The 19675-nt window shown below is 48.1% G+C and overlaps 1 protein-coding gene across 1 annotated transcript; it reads right to left on the reverse strand.

Moving 5' to 3' along the window:
* Positions 1 to 557: 557 nt before the first annotated feature.
* MATN3 (matrilin 3) lies at positions 558 to 18094 on the reverse strand. The gene is made up of 8 exons (XM_087823375.1): positions 17878 to 18094; positions 13122 to 13688; positions 10104 to 10229; positions 9308 to 9433; positions 7762 to 7887; positions 4735 to 4860; positions 2939 to 3049; positions 558 to 1256 (listed from the first exon to the last, which is right to left on the reverse strand). Exons 1-8 carry the CDS (start codon positions 18092 to 18094, stop codon positions 1201 to 1203), a joined length of 1455 nt encoding a protein of 484 aa, XP_087679501.1. The 3' UTR covers positions 558 to 1200.
* Positions 18095 to 19675: the final 1581 nt, after the last annotated feature.

Consider the following 19675-nt stretch of genomic DNA (forward strand, 5'->3'; position numbering starts at 1 on the left):
TCTATCAGTAGATGAGTGGGTGAACATGGTAAAATACTACTCAGCCATAAAAAAGAAAATCTTACCTTTTGTGACAGCATGAATGGACCTGGAGAGTATTGTGCTAAGTGAAATAAGCCAGTCAGAGAAAGACAAGTACCATATGATTTCACATATATGTAGAATCTAATGGACAAAACAAAATAGAAACAAACTCTAAATACAGAGGACAGACTGACAAGCTGTCAGAGGGGAGGGGAGTTAGAGGACTGGGTGAAATAGGTGAAGGGATTAAAAAACAAACTCAGATACAGACACAGACAACAATATGGTGATTACCAGAGGGAAGGGGGGGGGCAGTCAGCAGAGAGTAAAGGGAGATAAGTGGTGACAAAAGGAGACTTTACTTGGGGTGGTGAACACACAATACAATGTACAGACGATATAGAATTGTACACCGGAAACCTATATGAATGCCTTAACCAATGTCACCCCAATGAATTCAATAAAATTTTTTTTTTAAAAAGAACAAAAAAATGTACATTTATAAAAGAACAACACTGGAAAAAACAGCAAAATGTAGTTTTATACAAGTGATTTTTATTTACTTTATACCTTATTCATTTAAAAATCTCTATAATGAATATATAATATGAACATAATTATAGAAATAACAGACATGTTTGAGAATAAAATGAGAACTTAGGAACTGGAAAAAAAATGAAATGACTCAATTAGTAAAGAAATACTAAATTTTTCATTCTACTTCCTAGCAACCATTTCACAGTCATAGCTGAAAGGCACTATAGTTTTCATTTAAATAAGGATCTGGACATTTATTTCTTTAGAAAAATGGTACTGATTCTCCAGAAGATCCTCTTAACTACTTATCCAGTAATATTCAAGCATTTGTAAGGGCAGATTATTAGCACCATGGGAATGTGCAAAAGTATTAAATGCACCACATTCTCCATATTTCCAGGTGAAAATTCTGAGCAATTTTTTAAAAATATGTATTTATTCATTTGAGAGAGAGAGAGGAAGGGAAATAGAAAGATAGGGAGAAACATCCATCGGCTGCCTCCTGCGTGCTCCCTAGTGGAGATCGACTCCACAACCCAGGCATGTGCCTTGCCTGGAATCGAGCCGTCGACCTTCTGGCGCTTGGGACGCAGCTCAACCAACTGAGCCATGTGGGCCAGGGTGAAAATTTTGATCAGCTTAATGATGTATTTGTCCATGCTCCTTTGCTTGCAATTTGTCCAAAATGTCATCGAGTGGCTAGCTGTTAAGGCCAACACCATTTATTTTTAGACATTAGAAACCATCAACACACTTTCAAACATTTCAATACAAAATAAAAGAAAATAATTATGTTCTATTGGAAATAAAGAAAAAGAGTAAACTGTTTTCTCATCAAAAGTCTAATGTAAAACTCAGAAATTCTTTTCTTCAGAAAGCATGATATAAAGCAGCAGTCTTCAAACATTGTGCCCATACATCCCCTAAACAATTTGACAAATGAGTGATATCTTGTGCAAATTTAAATTATATGAAAATTTTCATCATAAGTTTTAGTTACAAAGTATGCAATTTCTGTTATAAATATTGACTCTAAAATAAAATTTAAGTCCATCTTTCAATTGTATCCCATGTAAAATAGTAACACCATTCTGAATTGATACCTAGTATCATTCTTCTAAAATAGAATATTTAAAATAAAAGAATTTATATTTCCTTTCTACTTTCTCCACAGAATTTGACTCTTCTGTGAATCTCGGAAATCTTTTCTTGATCACTCTCTTATACTTCTCTCAAGTAAACTTACACAAACAAGCACGCACATTTATATTGAAATTAGCTTTCAAATAACTTTCTTTGACCATAAGACCCCAATTTTTTTTAAATCATCTGGATTGAGTTATCAATACAACTATTATGAGCACATAATGGATCCAAACAACAAATGAGTTACAAATTTTGACACAGACTCGTTCAAATAAAAAGTAAAATTTAATTCAAAAGGTATCTCTTAACGGAATGGATTGCGGAGCAGTGTTTATGAAGACTTGGTTTAAAAAACTGTTGAATTGTCCTTTTGTTTTGGCTTTCTGAAGATTTTACTTTTCCAAGAAAATCACCTTAGGAAGATTCAGGCTAGTGAGAGGTATGCCTTTCTTGTGTAAAGTCAGAAGAAGGGTGATACTGACGTGAGATGGGAAAAGAGTGCCAACTGACCCCAAGTACCATTTTAGGCAGATCAGTTTAAGGAAGTGAAGGATTTGGAAACTGGTCCCCTTAAAACTTTCTGTCCACCAGCCACCTCTTCACTCCCACACACATGTACCATACCCCTGGAAAGTCTCTGCATACTCCTAGGGTATGCCTATCACAGTTCAAATACCACTCCTCTAAGATCCCTAGGAACAGTGGTGTTAACCTGAGCTGTGCTAAGAAGTACTTCCTCTGAAACACAACTTTGACTAAAGAACTGACTTTGAAAGTTTCTGACATGGTACCATGTTACATTTCAAGTCTGCTTATGGACCACTTGGCCAGCCCAAGTGTTACAGCTATGTGTCATCTGAGCTACCGCACCCCATTAATCAGCCAACTCCCTCTGTGCATGTACAGATTCTGAACTAAGAAGCCGTATCAAGGCATCTTGGCATAACAGCTCATCTGCTCAGAAGAGCACAATTCGGAGCATACACAACTATGGGAGAACATTAGGGAAGGAGAGAGTTGGCTTTCACATATAAATACTAAATGGGTAAAACAGTCTCTTAAAAAGAACTCTAAATTTAAAAAACAAAAGCTGTACAGTATTACAATTGCTCATCTTAAAATTTAATGCATAGGGCAGGCCCTTATCCTATGGAATATCCTAAAATGTTGGGCTCATTGTAGCACCTAGGTTGGCTTTAAGCAGAAGCAGAAAACCTTCTGGAAAGGATATTCTTGGTGTTCAGCCCCTGCAGGTGCGAGATGACCTTATTCTGGAATGTCAGTGTGGCTTCACACCCACATGCATCTTTTATGGAGATGAGTCTTCGTGCTTCTTGAATGGCTGATGACAGTGACAGTACACAAAATGTTAGAGTTAATGGGAAGTCATAGCAAATCCAGAAACCTTCGATTCCATAGTTCCATTTTTAAGACTTACCTAAATGCATTTTCTGGAAGGTAAAAGGATATAAAAGCCCACACAAAGAGGAGAAAATACTTTGGAATGTTAATGTCACCAAAGAAACTGAATTAGGAAATGCTGGGGACATGTTTACAGTTGTCGAAGCTGGGTGATGGTTATATGTGAGCCCCTTATATTTTCTCTATACTTTTGCGATCATCTGAAACTTCCCACGATATAAAGTAAATTTTTAAAAAGATAGTCTAGAAATCCACACCTGAAACCTATATGATCCTATTAACCAATATCACCCCAATAAATTTAATTTTTAAAAATAAAATGATAGTATAACAGGAAGCTAAGAACGCAGAGGTAAGACAATTATTTAATCTTGTGATACTGCATCCTCATTAAAAAATGAAAATGAGGAAGACCTCTATTTGTGTGGCCAAAATACTTCAAGGATTAAAACTAGGTAATTCCTGACTTCCTGTATGGACTATTATTCTACTTACTTGTTTAAATGTAGAGGTCTAGTTCTTACCCATAAATACTTTGGAACTAAGAGTTGCATTGACATTCAAGCAAGGGACCCAGGAGAGTGATAATGCCAACTCCTGTTTCTTTCTGTAATTCAGTGAGGCAGCTACTCCTACTCAGTCTCATAGCCCCTACAGTTAGTTGCCTAATAGAAATAAGAGTAATCTCCCAGGTCTGAAGACTGCTGTGAAACCTTCCAATTGAGTAGGACTACTGCCTGAGGACAGGGAGTGGTCCTTTGCTGTACATTTTCCCCACATTCTACAAAGATATGATATAGAGCTTGGACCAAACACTTAATTAAATATAATCTACCTACCTGTCCAGATCCTACTGAACCTTTTAGGGATGGCCAGCTCAAATCCCATCTCAGTCAGTCAACTAGTCAGTAAACCAGAATGTAGCTACTTGAATGCCAAGTACAAGCCCAACCATCCCGGTACAGAGTATAAAATTGGTACTTAGGATTTGTTTTCAGTGTATCTTGCCTGATGGACTATAAGCTCCATGAGATCAGGGGCTCAGTGGGATGTTCTAATTAAAAGACCCCATAGAAACCTGGACAGCTGCAATGTAGCACAATTGAAAGTTGAGAGATGGACCCATTCACAATAGCATCAAAAAGAATAAAAGATTTAGGAATAAATTTAGCAAAAGAAGTGCAAGACTTGTACACTGCTAACTACAAAACACTTATTTGTCTCCAGTTCCTTTCTCAGGACCTAATAATAGAGTACTTGATATGTAACAGTAGCTCCATGAATAGTTGCTGCACAAATAAATCAGTGATGGCTAAACAACTGAGGTCAGAGCCTAAACCCTAAACCATTATAAATCATGCCGGAATCCCCATCTTCCAGGAGTAGGAAAAAATGCCCAAGAGTGATTTTTCTCTTTCTAATTAGAGAAATATGGGATGGAACCAGATCGTGGAGGCAGAATGCCAGGAAGAGGAGAATTGTTTCATTCTGATGCCAAGTGGGAACCCCTAGAGGATTCCAACCAGAAGGTTCTTCGGACTTGAAGAGAGAAAAACTCCTAGGTTGTCCTACCAAATGAAATAGGGTTAAAGGGTCAGTCTTTACCTGAACATGTCTTCTTGTCTTCATTCAAGGTGAAGCCAGTGTGACAATCGCAGTGGTAGGATGCGGCTCCATCACTCACACAAATGTGCTGGCAACCGTGAGAGCCCAGAGCACACTTGTCACGAGCTGACCAGCCGTGGTGCAGGGAAGGAAATAGTCACAAATCACAACAGGAAAATAACCACAGCCTTCTGGGAGAAAAAAGCTTTGGTTTCGTCCCAACAGGTGTTGAGAAGGAATCCTCCAGTCATCAGCAACAAGTCTCCCATGTTCCAGAAGAAGAAAGCCTATTTCCCCATCCCGTATCTCACATCCCCTTAGCCTGCCTTTTATTGCATCTGCCCTTTTCCTTTCTATTTCTTGCCCATATCTGGGGGTGCCTCCTCTGTTTTCTTACCCACAGCACTGGGGCTGCACTGAATCTTGACTATATTCCAGAACTCACCTTCAGTCTTTCCTGATGACCACCAGTGCCTTGAACATCTCCAACTATGCATGGATCTCTTCACCACTGCCAAAATTATTATTAAGGACCTACCTACATATGGAGCTAAATTTGATGCTGCACAAAAATGACTCCAATGACTAAGGGCCTGCCTTTGATAGCTTACAAAGTGGAACAGAAAGCACTGAGCTGCACACACACACAGAAAAATGATGATGTGTATGATTCCACCATCTTGTCGTTCATCTCCCTTTGCTATACTGTGCTATGCACCATGAGACAGTATAGCTTAGTGTTTAAGAGCACATGTGACCAACAGAGCAAGTACCTGGGTTCAAATCCTGGCTCTGCTACTCATTAGCTGAGTGACTATGGGCAGGTTATTTGTCTGTGCCTGTTTATCAGGAGTATTCCTGGAGGAGTCTACCTTGATTGAAAATTTTCTTTGATGTTTTGTGGGTTTTCTTAAATAAAATGTTCCTTTATTCCATATCTGTTAGTTGAAATGTAAGTTTGTTTTTGTTTCCTTTCCCAGGACTCCAGTGTTCCTGGCAGCATAAAGTACCAAGTGGGATACTTGTAATGATTTGAGAAGTATAGCCATGAGTCCCCTCTACCCCCACCTGACTTAGCCCTACCTCCCCTACCAAGCCAGCACAAGCCAGTCCCCTTGCCTGCTCCCTCTCTCCACTCCTCCAAACTGTCACCATCCTCAAAGGCCTACCTCCTGGCCTATCACCTCTGCGTCGCTCACGTGGACAGAAAGGGGCCACATACTAAACCTGACAAGCTCAGGGGAGGCCTACATGATGGCCTTGAATACTCAGAGACCTAAAGTAACCACACAGATGGTCTGAAATTAAAACTTTCCAACCAAAAGCAGTTCAAGGTGGGTAGTCATGCCCTAGGGTGGTATTTTTCCCTAACAAAGGCCAGTCGTCACCCTAACTCAGCCTGACTATTGTCTTTTTGCATCTAAGATAACATACCTGATAGCCTACCTTTGGAATATCAGAGTAATTCTTTTTTCCAGGCCCCTCAAAGCACCAGAGTAGAGACCACAAACCCGCTCATTGTTATTATCATGTGCTGTTAACTGTCCCCCCCCCACCAATGGGAAAGATGTGTCTGTTCCTTTTACTTTTAATCCAATCCCAGAGATTCCCCCACTCTGCTTTCTCCAGCCTCCCTAATCTATCATCACTGGATTTCCTGTAACTCCCACATCTTCCCCTTTGATTCTAAAGTGTAAAATAAGCAGTAAACCGTGGCTGGTGTGGCTCAGTAAGGGTCGCAGGTTTGATTCCAGTCAGGGCACATACCCAGGTTGGGGGTCAGTCGGGAGGCAACGATCAATGTTTCTCTTTCACATCGATATTTCTCTCTCCCTCTCCCTTCCTCCTCTCTAAAATCAATTAAAAAAAAAAAAAAAGTGGTAAAACTGCCATTTTCCAGAGCACTTTCTCATTTCTCAATCCCTTGAGATTTTGCTTCCAGGCAAGTGTCAGTTTGGCTCAAATAAACTCATAAAAATTCTTACAGGTTTGTATGTTTCTAATGTTGACACTCACTGCAGGTGACAACTGGACTTGCCTCCACCCCTGGCTCTTAGTTACCGTCGGTCCCTCTCCCTGGCTACTTAGGGCACTGGTTCTCTTTGCACCCAGCCCGTAAGTGGCTCAGAGGCAGAAACTTACGCTTCTTAACATCCCCACAGTGCTTAGCAGTCCTGGGAACAAAATAGGGGCTCAGTTCTCTGTCACTGCTCTCATTTTTTTACAAAGGAAACTGGTGAGAGCCATTTCCCTTCCTCTCTCTTCAAAAGGTCACCTAATATATCTATCTCCTCAAGGGAAAGGGAAATATACATAAAATCTAAAAAGTATACACTGACTATGCCAGAACTAAATGCCACCTGGAGAGCTAGGAATTTCTCTCAGGAGTGTTTTTACATTACAAATGCCACCCTGTTCTACCAGTGAGTTTAAATCAAATTAATGAGGATTCCTGTCCTGGCATGGGATTGCGAGCCAAGGCTCAGATCCTTCGAAGATTGATCATCTAGAAACTGTCAGGAATGACTCGCTGCAAACATACTGGAAGATCGGTGTGGGTCTAACTCAGTCATTTACAAAGTCTCCTTTACTAACACGACCCAACTTTAAGATTAACGCCACAGAGAACAGTTCAACACCAAGTTTTCATTGGAGAAAGATCAGTTCAGCCTATCACGCCCAACAGTTACTGTCCGACTGACTTCCTCTAAAGTTTCCTATGTGCCTTACAAGCCCCCAGTGTACAGAGCTATAAAATTTTCCTGGACAAGGACCCTACATTCACTGGTTTTTCTCATATCCCCAACTCCCTACCCATTTTGCCAGTAATTTTGTGAAGTCACCTATGTTTGCAGATTCTAGTGAGCTCATTGCCCTCTAAGGAATACGTGCCTGTCTATAGGGCCCGTAGAATGTCTGAAGCCTGATGCTTTAAGTTACCTTGAGTCTCTCTCCTGGTGAATGGCAAGTTGGTTTCACTGCAATAGAAAGAGCCACATAGGAAAGAATGTGTTGAGTGTGCCTTACCTGAGCAGGTTTTTTTATCTCGATTCAGAGTGTAGCCCTCATAGCATTCACAGTGATGGGACCCAGCTCTGTCGTTCACACAAATGTGCTGACAGCCATGTGTACCCAAAGCACATTGATCTTGAGCTGCCAGACAAAAGCCCAGGAGAAAAGAAATTCAGCATGAAGAAGTCTCTTATTACCTATATGTAGAAATCTCATTTGCAGCTAGAAGTATGTAAGATGCAAAGCCCTTAGAAACCTTTCAAAGGCGTCTGTTCTACTGGCTCTTACCGGAAGCTGGCTGAGCTTGACAAACCCTACACGCACAATACTGATTCTCCTTCCCCCAGCTCCTGTTCAGAATCATCCAGATGGAGCTTTCATAACCTAAGTATCTCATAAAATACTTTCTAAAGCAATCCGTTTAGGTTTACTTGTGTTTTTGCTGAAGCAGAGGGATACCAACAGTTGTGTGGCTACTTATACTAGATTCAGAGAGACAGAGAGTCTGGAGAAAGTGTAGTTCAACCCTCTCCTGTTATAAGTGAGGAAACCGAGTCCAAAGGAGGCAACTGACTCAGAACAGCCTCAGAACTCAAGGCCTAAACTGTCTGTTGCCCAATGCATTTATTCTCTGAGCAGACAGGAGATTTTTTTAATTATTCTTTCTTTTTTAAACTTTTCACTTTGAAATAATTCCAGGCATATAAAAAAGTTGTAGAAATAGTACAAAGAGGTCCTGTTCTTCACCCAGTTTCCCCAAATGTTAACATATTATATAACCACAGTATAATTATCAAAACCAGGAAATTAACACTGATACAATACTATTAACTAATCTACAGGTTGGTTCATTACTAATCTACTAATCTATCTAAGCATTCAAATTCTGCCAATTATTCCACCAACGTTCCTTCTCTGGTCCAGGATCCCAAACCCAGGATTCCACACTGCATTAAGTTGCCACGTCTCTTTAGTCTCCTCCAATCTGTAATATTTCCTGTCTTTCTTCGTCTTTCTTCACTTTGACACTTTGAAAAGCACTGGAAAACTACTCTGCAGGATGTTTCTCGGTCTGGGGTTGTCTGATGTTTCCTTGTGATTCTGATATTTTGGTGAGAGGACCACGGAAGCGCTGCTCTGCCCTCAGTGCCTCATGTCGGGAGATGCACGATGTCACTATGCGTCACCGTTGATGCTAACTGTGATCACTTGGTGAAGGTGGTGTCCGCCACGTCTCCCCACCATGACGTTACTGTTTTCCTGTATAAGTAACCAATACCCTGCAGGGTGTTATTTGATTTTAAGTGATTAAACTGTCTTTAGCATTTGGAAAGGACTGTTAGGACTGGCACAGAGAAGGAAATGAACAACCCTCTCACACGTGTGGGCCATGACACATACGTGCGGCCATTTCTAACTTCTAACGAGACTTAGAAATGGGAAAAGCCAAGGGTGGCAAGAGAGGAAAAGAGATCAAGTTTCCCGTCAGTGCGACCTACCCCCCAACACTGCGTGGGGCGCTAGGCAGACAGAGGAGGCAGCAGTAGAGCCCCCCGCTCACCTGAACACGTTCTCCTGTCTTCGTTCAAAGTATAACCGTCGTTGCACTCACAGTGGTAAGAGCCAGCTCTGTCGTTCACACAGATGTGTTCGCATCCATGAGTGTTAAGAGCACACTTATCGATAGCTATGGAAAATGATCAGGACCAATGTGAACACATGGCAACTTGAATCAATAATTACCACACCACACACACACACACACACACACCCCCACCCACCCAGCCACCCACCCCTAAGGGCAGCTTGGCACACGAGGGGCTGGAAGCTGGGAACTGACTTTCTGGTCTTGGCTCTTTAGTAACAGACCCCACGAAGAAGGTAAGTCTCCCTTCTTTGGGTCTCAATTATCTTTAAAATAAGTAGGTTGAATTAAATGACCTCTAAGTTTCCTTCCTCTCAAAAACTTTTTTCCAGGATTTTGTTTTAAATGGGCCTAATTCCCATTCCTCATTGCCTATACGTGAGCATTCCTATGCCAGGTGGGTGAGGACCTTTCTAAATGTCCTTCTTCTAGATTCCACAAGCATCTATGGTCACAGAGAGGAAAGAGTAGCTTTAGATTTAATTAAATAAAATCCCGGGAAAATTCCAAATCCTCCAAAGGACTGACAATTCTGTACTACTAGGCTGATTTAGGTACTACCTCACTTTTCTTCTCATTTTACTTTTTGAGGAAAATTGTAGATAAACAACAGTAAACCAGCCAAAAGTCAGGAGAAAAGCATAAGGCCAACCCAAAACCTGGAGAGTAGGGCCCCGAGTATAAGTTCTATTCAGCCATAAGCAGGCCTCACCTGAGCACGTCTTCTTATCGGCGTTCAAGGAGTAGCCTTGGCTGCACTCACAGTGGTGCTTGCCGTTCCCGTCGCTGACACATACGTGCTGGCACTGGTGTGTGCCAAGCATGCACGGGTCCTCCGCTAAGCAAAGGAAGTTGATGACAGTCAGTGCTAACACATAAACACTTTGGGAACTTTCTCCCACATCAAAAAGACACCACTCTCTGGTTTCTTTCCAATTCTATCCTTAGTTCACCATAAATTATGACTATTTGTTTCTGCCCTTGCCAGAAATACCACTCTTAACCTAGTCATGTTACTGAAATTATTTTTTTTTATTTTTAAATACATTTTTATTGATTTCAGAGAGAGGACAAGAGAGGGGGAGAGAGAGAGAAAAACACCAATGATGAGTCATTGATCGACTGCCTCCTGCACGCCTCCTACTGGAGATCAAACCCACAACCTGGGTATGTACCCTGATCAGGAATCAAACCGCAATCTCCCGGATCCTAGGTCGATGCTCAACCACTGAGCCACATCGGCCAGGCCATGTTACTAATTTTAAATCACAAATCTTAGTGTTAACTTTCTCCCAAAAAGCAGAGAATTTTTAATTTGGAGCTAAAGCCAAACACTGGCATGGTTCAGTTCAGTCAGGCAACTGGATATTCACTGAAGTTACCCACCTACCCATGAAAAAACTTTTGTTTCCCCAAAGCCAGAAATGGGGGGGATGCTCATGTATTTCCTGATGCTCTATGAGCTAACCGTCCCATTGCAGCTGGGCCCGGGCTTCTGAGGGTTCTCCAGTGTGTGTCGAAACAATTCACCCGGCGCGCTCCCCTAGGCCGGGGACTCACTCACACGTGGGCGCCAGTGCATGTTTGACCCTGCACGCAGGGAAGCGCAGTGCAGGTAGCTGCCTTCAAAGCACCCAGCAAAGGACATGCACACAACTTCCGGGCCTCAGACATCACTACGCAGAATAAGCTCAATCGCTTTCCATGAACAGGTACAAAGAAAGGAAGGAAATAAATGAGATTGTCCCAACTAAACTGCACGTCCATCTCCCTTCCAGAGCCATTTACATCTCACTGGATTTTTTCCTGGTGAGATATTTTGAAAGAAGAATCAATGAATTCAGTCATCTCTGGGAAACCAAGGTGGCCTGGTGGAGGAGGCTGGAGCCCCTGTGGCACGTAAGCCAGCCTCCCCTGCTTTGGCAACAGGACAAGGCCAATATTTTCCCAAGAAGAGCCTTTTCATGGGGTGATCTTTCTTGCCCATGGACTACAACAAGCTGCTTTTGCTCCTCGGTCTTTTTTTCCATAGAGAGGGCATTTTGCCCCCCAGAACAAGCAGGTCTTTTGTACCAGAAGGAAAAGATTGCCACTCACCACTTGTTACTTTATGGCCTTCAAGCCCAACCCCAGGTGTTGGCCTTGAGACCCAGCTTTGCCACAGAGCAGCGTCTCTATGGGAAAGCTCTCACCCGCAAGCACAGAGGGTCTTCCTGGGAGAAAGAAGGCCATGTTCCTCAGGGAAACCAATGAATGCCAAGTAGATGCCACCAAAGCCAACGACGGCTTGTGCAAACCCCGTGTCCTGGGACTGGAAAGACAAGGGGATCCCAGCCAGGTCTGGCTGAGATGAGGCCAGACTCTGCTCCAGACCAAGACTTCGTCTCCCATTTCCTGACAAACTGGCGATTGCTGAGTCTCCCATTAATTTAGGTACAAAGCCGCCTTGAAATATACAGTGGTAACTATTACTTCACTTATTTGACTCATCCCCAGCCCCCCCGGCTGTCGCTGGATGGTAGGGAGGCACTGACTTTACCTTTGTGTCATCAGCAATCAGCAAGCGTGTGTTAAATAAATAAATGTGGGACAGGTTATATAACAAAAGGCACCTACATTTAAAAATTCACCTAAATTAGAAAATCTGTCCATAACTGCTTGGGGGATCCCATAGAGGGCTTCAGAAGACTATCTCCAAAGGATAACAGACAAACCAACCAACAAAAACACAACAAAGCGCGACGATAGACAGGTAGAAAATTAACAAGTTTAAAAACAGGAATAAAAAATACAAGTCCCACATTCATCATCCTGATCAATGACTAATAACAAACTGCAGCTTCGCGTGGATTCAGATTCACGGATTTGGCTCATTCACGCTGAAAATTCCGGTTTCATACTCTACCCTGAAGGAAGAAATGAGGGGGAGGTAACAGAACCCTTGATTAAAAAGAAAACAAGCCCTGCTCCTTCCAGCCGCGAGGGAGCTGGGAGCCCAGCCCCCGCCTAACCCTGGGGCCGGCGGCCCGGGCAGGGAGACCGCAGGGCTGGTCAGACCCAGGCGCCGCGGAACCCAGGCCCGCCGCGGGGGGCCCACCACGCGGGGCGGGGGCGAAGGGCGGCCGGGAATGTCTTACTTTTACTTTCCTCCGCCCCCACCAGGGGCCGCGTGACCGTCGGTCCAGGACACGCCCAGACCGGCCCTTTGCTAAGGGAGCGGGACGCGAGCAGGAGATGCCGAGAGCGCCCCCTAGCGCGGCGGGCAGCTGCCCACCCGGGGGCGAGGCGCGCTGGGGTTTGCCCAGCGAGAGGACAGCGCTGCTTCTGTCTAAGTTTTCCATAAAATAGAAAAGAGAGAGGGGGAGGGGAGGGGAGGGGAGAGGGGGAGGGGAGGGGAGCGGAGGGGAGGGGAGGGGAGGGGGAGGGGAGAGGAGAGGGGAGGGGAGAGGGGGAGGCGAGGGGGAGGGGAGAGGAGAGGGGAGGGGAGAGGGGGAGGGGAGGGGAGGAGGAGGGGAGAGGAGAGGGGAGGGGAGAGGAGAGGGGGAGGGGAGGGGAGAGGGGGAGGGGAGAGGGGGAGGGGAGGGGAGGAGGAGGGGAGAGGAGAGGGGAGGGGAGAGGAGAGGGGGAGGGGAGGGGAGAGGGAGAGAGGGAGGGAGAGGGGAGAGTTCCCTTTTCCTCTGGACTCAGTGTCTGACCCGAGCGTCCTTTCCAGCTGGAGGCAGCGACTTACCGCAAAAGGTCTCCTGGAACCGCGCGGAAAGCTTCTCGATGACCCCGTAGCTCTCCACGTAGAACACGTGCTCGTCCAGCGGCTCGCTGGCCATGGTCCTGAGCGACTGCAGGTCCGCGCGGCCCACGCCCACCGCGTAGAGCTCGAGGCCCGAGGCCCGCGCGCGGGCGGCCACCTGGTCCACCCGGTCCTGCGGCCGCCCGTCCGTCACGATGATGGCCACCTTGGGGATGTTGGCGCCGGGCCCCCGGGCGCCGGCCTCCACCGCGAAGGCCTCCTCCAGGGCCGTCTGGATGGCCAGGCCCGACATGGTGCCTGTGGACAGGGGCGCGATGCGCGCCACGGCCTCTTTCAGGGACTTCTTGTCCGAGTGGGTCTGCAGGTGGAACTCGATCCTCACGGTGCTCGCGTAGTTCACCACCGCCACCCGCGTGTCGGCCGCCCCGATGTCCAGGGTGTCGATGATCCGCGAGACGAAGGTTTTCACTTTGGTGAACTCCAAGGGCCGCACGCTACGCGAACTGTCGATGATGAACACCAAGTCCAGCGGCCTGCTCTTGCAAAACCCTGCAAGGAAGGGTGTGGGGAACAGACGTGACTACGCGGTGATCCGACCACAGTCGGAAATGGGGCGATTCCTCACACCCGGAATGCCCCCGAGACTGGAGGTCAGACAAGGCAGCACCCCCTCCCTCCACATGCCCCACTGTCTTTATCTTCCCCAAGGCCATCTCCCTTTGGGTGCTGAAAGCACCTAGGCCTTCACCATCCCCTGGTGAGAATTCACACAGGGGTGTGCAGTGTCCCCAAATATCTCACCTGCAGGCTGGCTGAGCCCTGAAATTTCATTTAGAGCCTCAACCCTCTGCTTCAAGTTTTGTTCTCAGGGTTCCCCTTGACTCCCAGGAATGCATGGGTTCCAGACCCTTCTTGGGCACCTTGGCCATCCGAAGCAATGGGACAAAGTGTCCCTGATCAGTGTGGCAGGTAAACTATCAGGGCAGCCCCACCTCCACGGGGGTGAACAGTGCTCCAGAGCAGCCCTAAGTCTCCCTCTATCTGGTCATTAAGTCACGTTTAGCGAATTCTAGGGCCCAACTAGCCTGAGCTATGTTGAAAGTAGAAAGAGGGATGACAACTTAATCGGAGCTAGAAAGTGCTAGAACATGAATTGGACTACAGGTCTCCTGACTCCCGGCCTTGGGGGCTCTTCCCTGCATGGGTGCCTCTCTCTGAGGCGACATTTTCCACCACAAAAACCAACATTATCTCATGTACTTAAACATCCTGCTTGTTGGCATTCGGCCACCACCCTGAAATATGCTGCATGTCATGTATTTAGTTAAGTCAAAAGGAATTAAGTCTTTTTTTAAGAAAACAACTCCAGAATTTCACTTCTCCCCTTGGTCACCATGGATCCAGAGCAAGGAAGGAGCCGCGCTAAAAATCCTTCCCAGAGATGGATCTAGGTGGGTTTTCTGCATAACTGGAGTGAAAGGAAAGTTGCAGGATGTAAAGCCCATATTTGACAGGGCTCTCACCAGCACCCAAACGGTGTCCTTGCTAACGTCGAGGTTCTGTTCTGACAAGGGCATGTGCCCGATTCCTTCCTCCTCTGCTTGGCTTTCCCCACACAATCCTCTATGTAAAGTTACAGGGCAGAATAATGTCACTGCCACCCCTAAAGGTGTCCGTGGCCTGACCCCCAGAACCTGAGAGCCTTCTCAGGTGTGGTTAAGTCAAAGGCCGTATGTGCGGAGGTTGTCCTGGATTATTTGGGGGGTCCAATGTAATTACAAGGGTCTCGAAAAGCAGAAGAGGGAGGCAGAAGAGATCGGAGCGATAAACAGTGAGGACTCAACCTGCCATTGGCGGCCTTGAAAATGGAGGGAACCGAGCACTGGGGGCAGCCCCTACAATCTGAAAAAGGCAAGGAAACAGATTCACCCCGAGATCCGTCCATAAGGAACACCGCCTGCCCACACCTTAATTTTAGTCCAGGTTGCAGGTTTGATCCCCGGTTGGGGTGCGTACGGGAGGCAATGGCTCATGTTTCTCTCTCTCATTGATGTTTCTCTCTCTCTCCCCCCCTCCCATCCTCTCTCAGGCTCTCTAAAGTCAATGAAAAAGAAAACGGGGCTTGACTTCTGTGAGCACCTGGTTACCCCCCGATTCGCATCTCCCTGGAAATTATTAGTTGCTTCATCGCTGTTTTTGAATCTCGCTGCCCTTTTCTAGCTAGAAGCACTTTGATTCTCAGAAACCAAGGAAGTGTCACCATGCACCCCCACCCCACCATCCCACCCCAACCTCCACCCCCCAATTGCAAAGCTTAGGAATTTCCAAGGAATTTGGAAAAGGAAGAAATTTGGGAAAGAGTGGAACGTGATATTAATTGAAGGATCATCGTCCAGTTTGGATTCCAGGTAACGAAGGACAAATGCTGCTTAAAGGGACCATGGCCACCCCGTGCCAAATCTATTTTCCCCAACCCAGTCCCATCCCCAAGGGAGGTGAGTCAGGACCAGAGGTAAGAACAACTCCTAGAAGAAAGGCTTCCTCCCCTTCCCTGGCCCGGAGCACCCAGCTGACGACCAGCTGAATTCACCCCCTAGGAACACTTCCCGGGTTGCTGACAATGCTGACGCCCCGCAAAGCCAGCCCCCTGGGGCTGTCGCAGGAAAGAACTCCTGTGCCCTTTCTCCACCCTACCCAGAAAGGTGCAGGAGGGGACAGACGACACAAGTCAACCTGAGGCATGCAGCACCACTGGCCAGATGAGGCTGGACACCCAGGAAACCATTTGGTGCCGCCTCTCTCTAGCAAGGCTGAAGCTGGGAGTTCTGGTGACGAAGTGAAATCTTACGTAACCCGTATTAAGAGCAGCGGAAAGACCCCTGCCTGGGACTTCAAAGCCCTGAGTTTTACTCTGGCCTCTGACACTGAGTGGCTGGGGCTCTTCAGTTTGACCATCCTGTTTCCCATACGTGCTCTTAGGGGCTGTGTGAGAGGGCCTTCTGGCTCCGCTGCTCTGGGAGATTTCTCTGCCACAGGAACCAACTACTGACTCACACGGGAAATGGAAGTGGTCCCCAAAGACCCAGTGTCTTGGGTGTCTGAGGACCAAGCAGAGCACAGGTGGGAGGGGGGTTCAGTTGAAACAGAACATATGATAAAGGACAGAAGAGAGGTTGAGACCAGGATGGTTACAAGAGAGGTGGGGGGCATCCAGGGGCAACTCAGGTTTCCTTCCTGGCCTCACACCCAACCCCAGGCTGGGAAGGCGGAATTCTAGCCCAGATCCCAGGTGGAACTGAGGCACCTAGGGGCTGGCAGGAGGGGACAACATATCTCGCACTGAGCTGAGGCAACAGAGATGGAGCAATTTCCAGAGAACTCAAAGCAGAATCCAATTTTTAAAATAGGCAAAGGGCCTCAACAGACACTTCTCCAAAGAGGACATACAGGTGGCCAATAGACACATGGAAAAAATGTTCATCACTAATCATCAGAGATGCAAATTAAAACCACATTGAGCTATCACCTCACACCTGCCAGAATGGCTCCATCAACAAATCAACAAACAAGTGCTGGCGAGGGTGTGGAGAAAGGGGACCCTCATGCACTGCTGGCGGGAATGCAGACTGTGCGGCCACTGTGGAAAACTGTGGCGTTTCCTCAAAAAATAAAAATGGAGCTGCCTTTTGACCCAGTGATCCCACTTCTGGGAATATATCCTAAGAATCCCAAAACACCAACTTGAAAGAATACCTGCACCCCTGTGTTCAGAGCAGCATTATTAGCTAAGATTTGGAAACAGCCCAAGTGCCCATCAGTAGGTGAGTATATAAAAAAGCCGTGGGACATTTACACAATCTAATACTACATAGTATAAACAAGTAGGGTCCCTTACCTTTTGCGAACAGCCCGGATGGACCTGGAGAGTATTATGCTAAGTGAAATAAGCCAGACAGAGAAAGACAAGTACCACGTGATCTCACGTATAGGTGGAATCTAATGAACAAAATAAACTGACGAACAAAATAGAAACAGAGGCAGGATGCCTGGAACAGACTGACAGAGGTGGGGTGGGGGTGGGGGGGTCACTGGGGGGACTGGATGAAAGAAGAAGGGATTAGCCAAAGAACACACAGTATATCCAGGGACACAGACGACAGTGTGGTGATGGCCAGAGGGAGGCAGGGGGTGCCTGGGCGGGTCGGCAAAGGGGGGCAATGGGGGACATCTGTAACAGGATCAACAATAAATTTAAAAAATTTAAATAGAATTTTTTAAATACTATTTTTAAAAAAGCTCTTATTTTAGAGAGAGGGAGGGAGAGGGGGAGGGAGAGAGGGAGAGAAACATCCCCTACTGGGGATGAACCCAGCAGCCTGGGCACGCGCCCCAGGGGACCGCATGGGACCACGCTCAAACTCCGCCAATGGAGTCACGGCAGCCAGGGCTAAAGCGCAAGCTTTTTAAGATTCAAAAGCAGCAGCAGAGCCCCAATAGGCCTTTGTTGAGCTGAAGCAGAGGTAGGGACGGGGGGCCGGGGGCCGGTTCCCACAGCTGCCCTCCCCTCTCCGCCCGATCTCAGGGGCGGTCGGCAGGTTGGGCTTCGGGAGACGGAGACGCACAGCGCAGCCCGAACTCCTTCGGAAGCGACACGTGGATGCCCGGTTTCCCCCGCCCGCCCGGGACAGGCTCCCTCCCTCCGCCCCCCCACCAGGTGGCCCTCCCGCAGGGGCAGTACCTGCGTTGCGGGTCCCTCCGGGCCCCGAATAGGGTGTGCGGGTGGGGACCCCCAGAGCGGAGCGGCGCCCGGGGCTGCCCCCCGGGCCATGGGTCCCCGGCCTCTGGAAGCCGGGGCGGGCCAGGGGGCCGGGGGCGGCGGGGGCGGCGGGGGCGGCGGGGCTCGGCAGCAGCAGCAGCGGCCAGAGCAGCAGGAGCGGTCCCGGGAGGCGCCGCATGGTGCGCGCAGGGTCCTCTCGGAGGGTCGCCTCGCTGGGGCGCGCAGGGTCCTCTCGGAGGGTCGCCTCGCTGGGGCGCGCAGGGTCCTCTCGGAGGGTCGCCTCGCTGGGGAGCGCAGGGTCCTCTCGGAGGGTCGCCTCGCTGGCTGGGTGGGTCTCCAGCAGGGCCCCGGAGAGCCCGCGGCCCATTTAAAAGTCCAGCCACCTCGCCCCGCCCAGGGGCTGCGGGCGTGGAATCCCGCCCATTCCAGCGACCCAAGGGGCTGGGCAGCCGGGCTGGGAGGGGTGCGAACCGCACCTCGGTGGCCCGGCCCCCGCGGGGCGGACTGGCCCCCTCCGCCCCCCCAAACCCCGGCGGGGCCAGTCTGGGGCCTCCGCCCACCCAACCCTCCCCTCGGGCTGGTGCAGCGGCCTGACCCCGGGCGCCCCGGCCCGCCCGAGGGTCCCCGAGGTCCCCGCGCGAGGCGCAGCCCTGCCGCCTCCTCACTGCGCACTGCATTCCTTTCCCCAGCCACGGGACCCACGTTTTGCGGTGGGCTCTTTAAAAAAACGCCTCCTACCCTAGCAGCAGGAACAGCAGCGCTTTCATCCCGGGGCAAACATCTGCAAACACTCCTGGGCTTGCAGGGGGAGTATGTTACCGGAATAGAAAGTCCCGCTCCCGCGCCCAGGCCCCCGCGCCTCTGGCCTGGCGGGCGGGGTCCTTGGCTTCGTGCGGGTGTTCAGGACCCGGTCTTCTCAGAGGTTTATTAAAGCTGGAGGCAGTGAAACAAATGGCGGGCTTAAGATAGACTAGGCCAGCCCGCCGGCGTGGCTCAGCGGGTGAGCGCCGACCTGGGATCCAGGCGATCGGGGTTCGATTCCCCGTCAGGGCACATGCTGGGGTTGCGGGTTCGATCAATGACTCTCATCATTGATGTTTCTCTCTCTCCCTCTTTCCTCTCTCTGAAATCAATAAAGATATAAAATTTAAAAAAGACGAGGCCACATCACAGCAACAGGAGTGAGCCCGCCCAGTCTGCCCAGACTCAGGAACTTAAGTCCATTAGGAGAAAAGGAATTTTCCAGGGAGCCCTGCTGGGAGGGAGAGGAGTAAAGGGTGGACCTGTTTCGGGTACACGCGGACTTCAGGAGACCAGCCCGCTCTGCCTGAGGACACGAGCCAGGCTTCTACACCCGGGCAACTTTTGAGCTGGATCCTAAAACGTGACAATGATATGAACTCCAACATCCTTTGTGGTCTCCCTACTTCCAGACTTTTGCCCTTTAAAATCCACACTCCACACAGTAACCTAAAATTGCTGCTTCTCAAACCCTGCACCTTCATTCCCAAGACAATCCAAACTACCTGACCCCACCATATTGCAGGCTCCAGAAGGGCCCACAGGTGGCCAGGAGACATGAAAAAACGCTCAAGGTCATCATCAGAGATGCAAATGAAACTGCAGTATCGCCTCTCACAGGCTGGAATGGCTCTCACAGGAAACCAACGAGTGCTGGGGGAAGCCCTCCTGGGGCGCTGTTGGCGAGAATGCCGACTGGCACAGCCACTGTGGAAAACAGTAGGAAGTTTCCTCAAAA

This window comes from Miniopterus natalensis, chromosome 13 (genome assembly GCF_054644295.1).
Source record: "Miniopterus natalensis isolate mMinNat1 chromosome 13, mMinNat1.hap1, whole genome shotgun sequence".
In the NCBI taxonomy this organism is placed as follows: Eukaryota; Metazoa; Chordata; class Mammalia; order Chiroptera; family Miniopteridae; genus Miniopterus; species Miniopterus natalensis.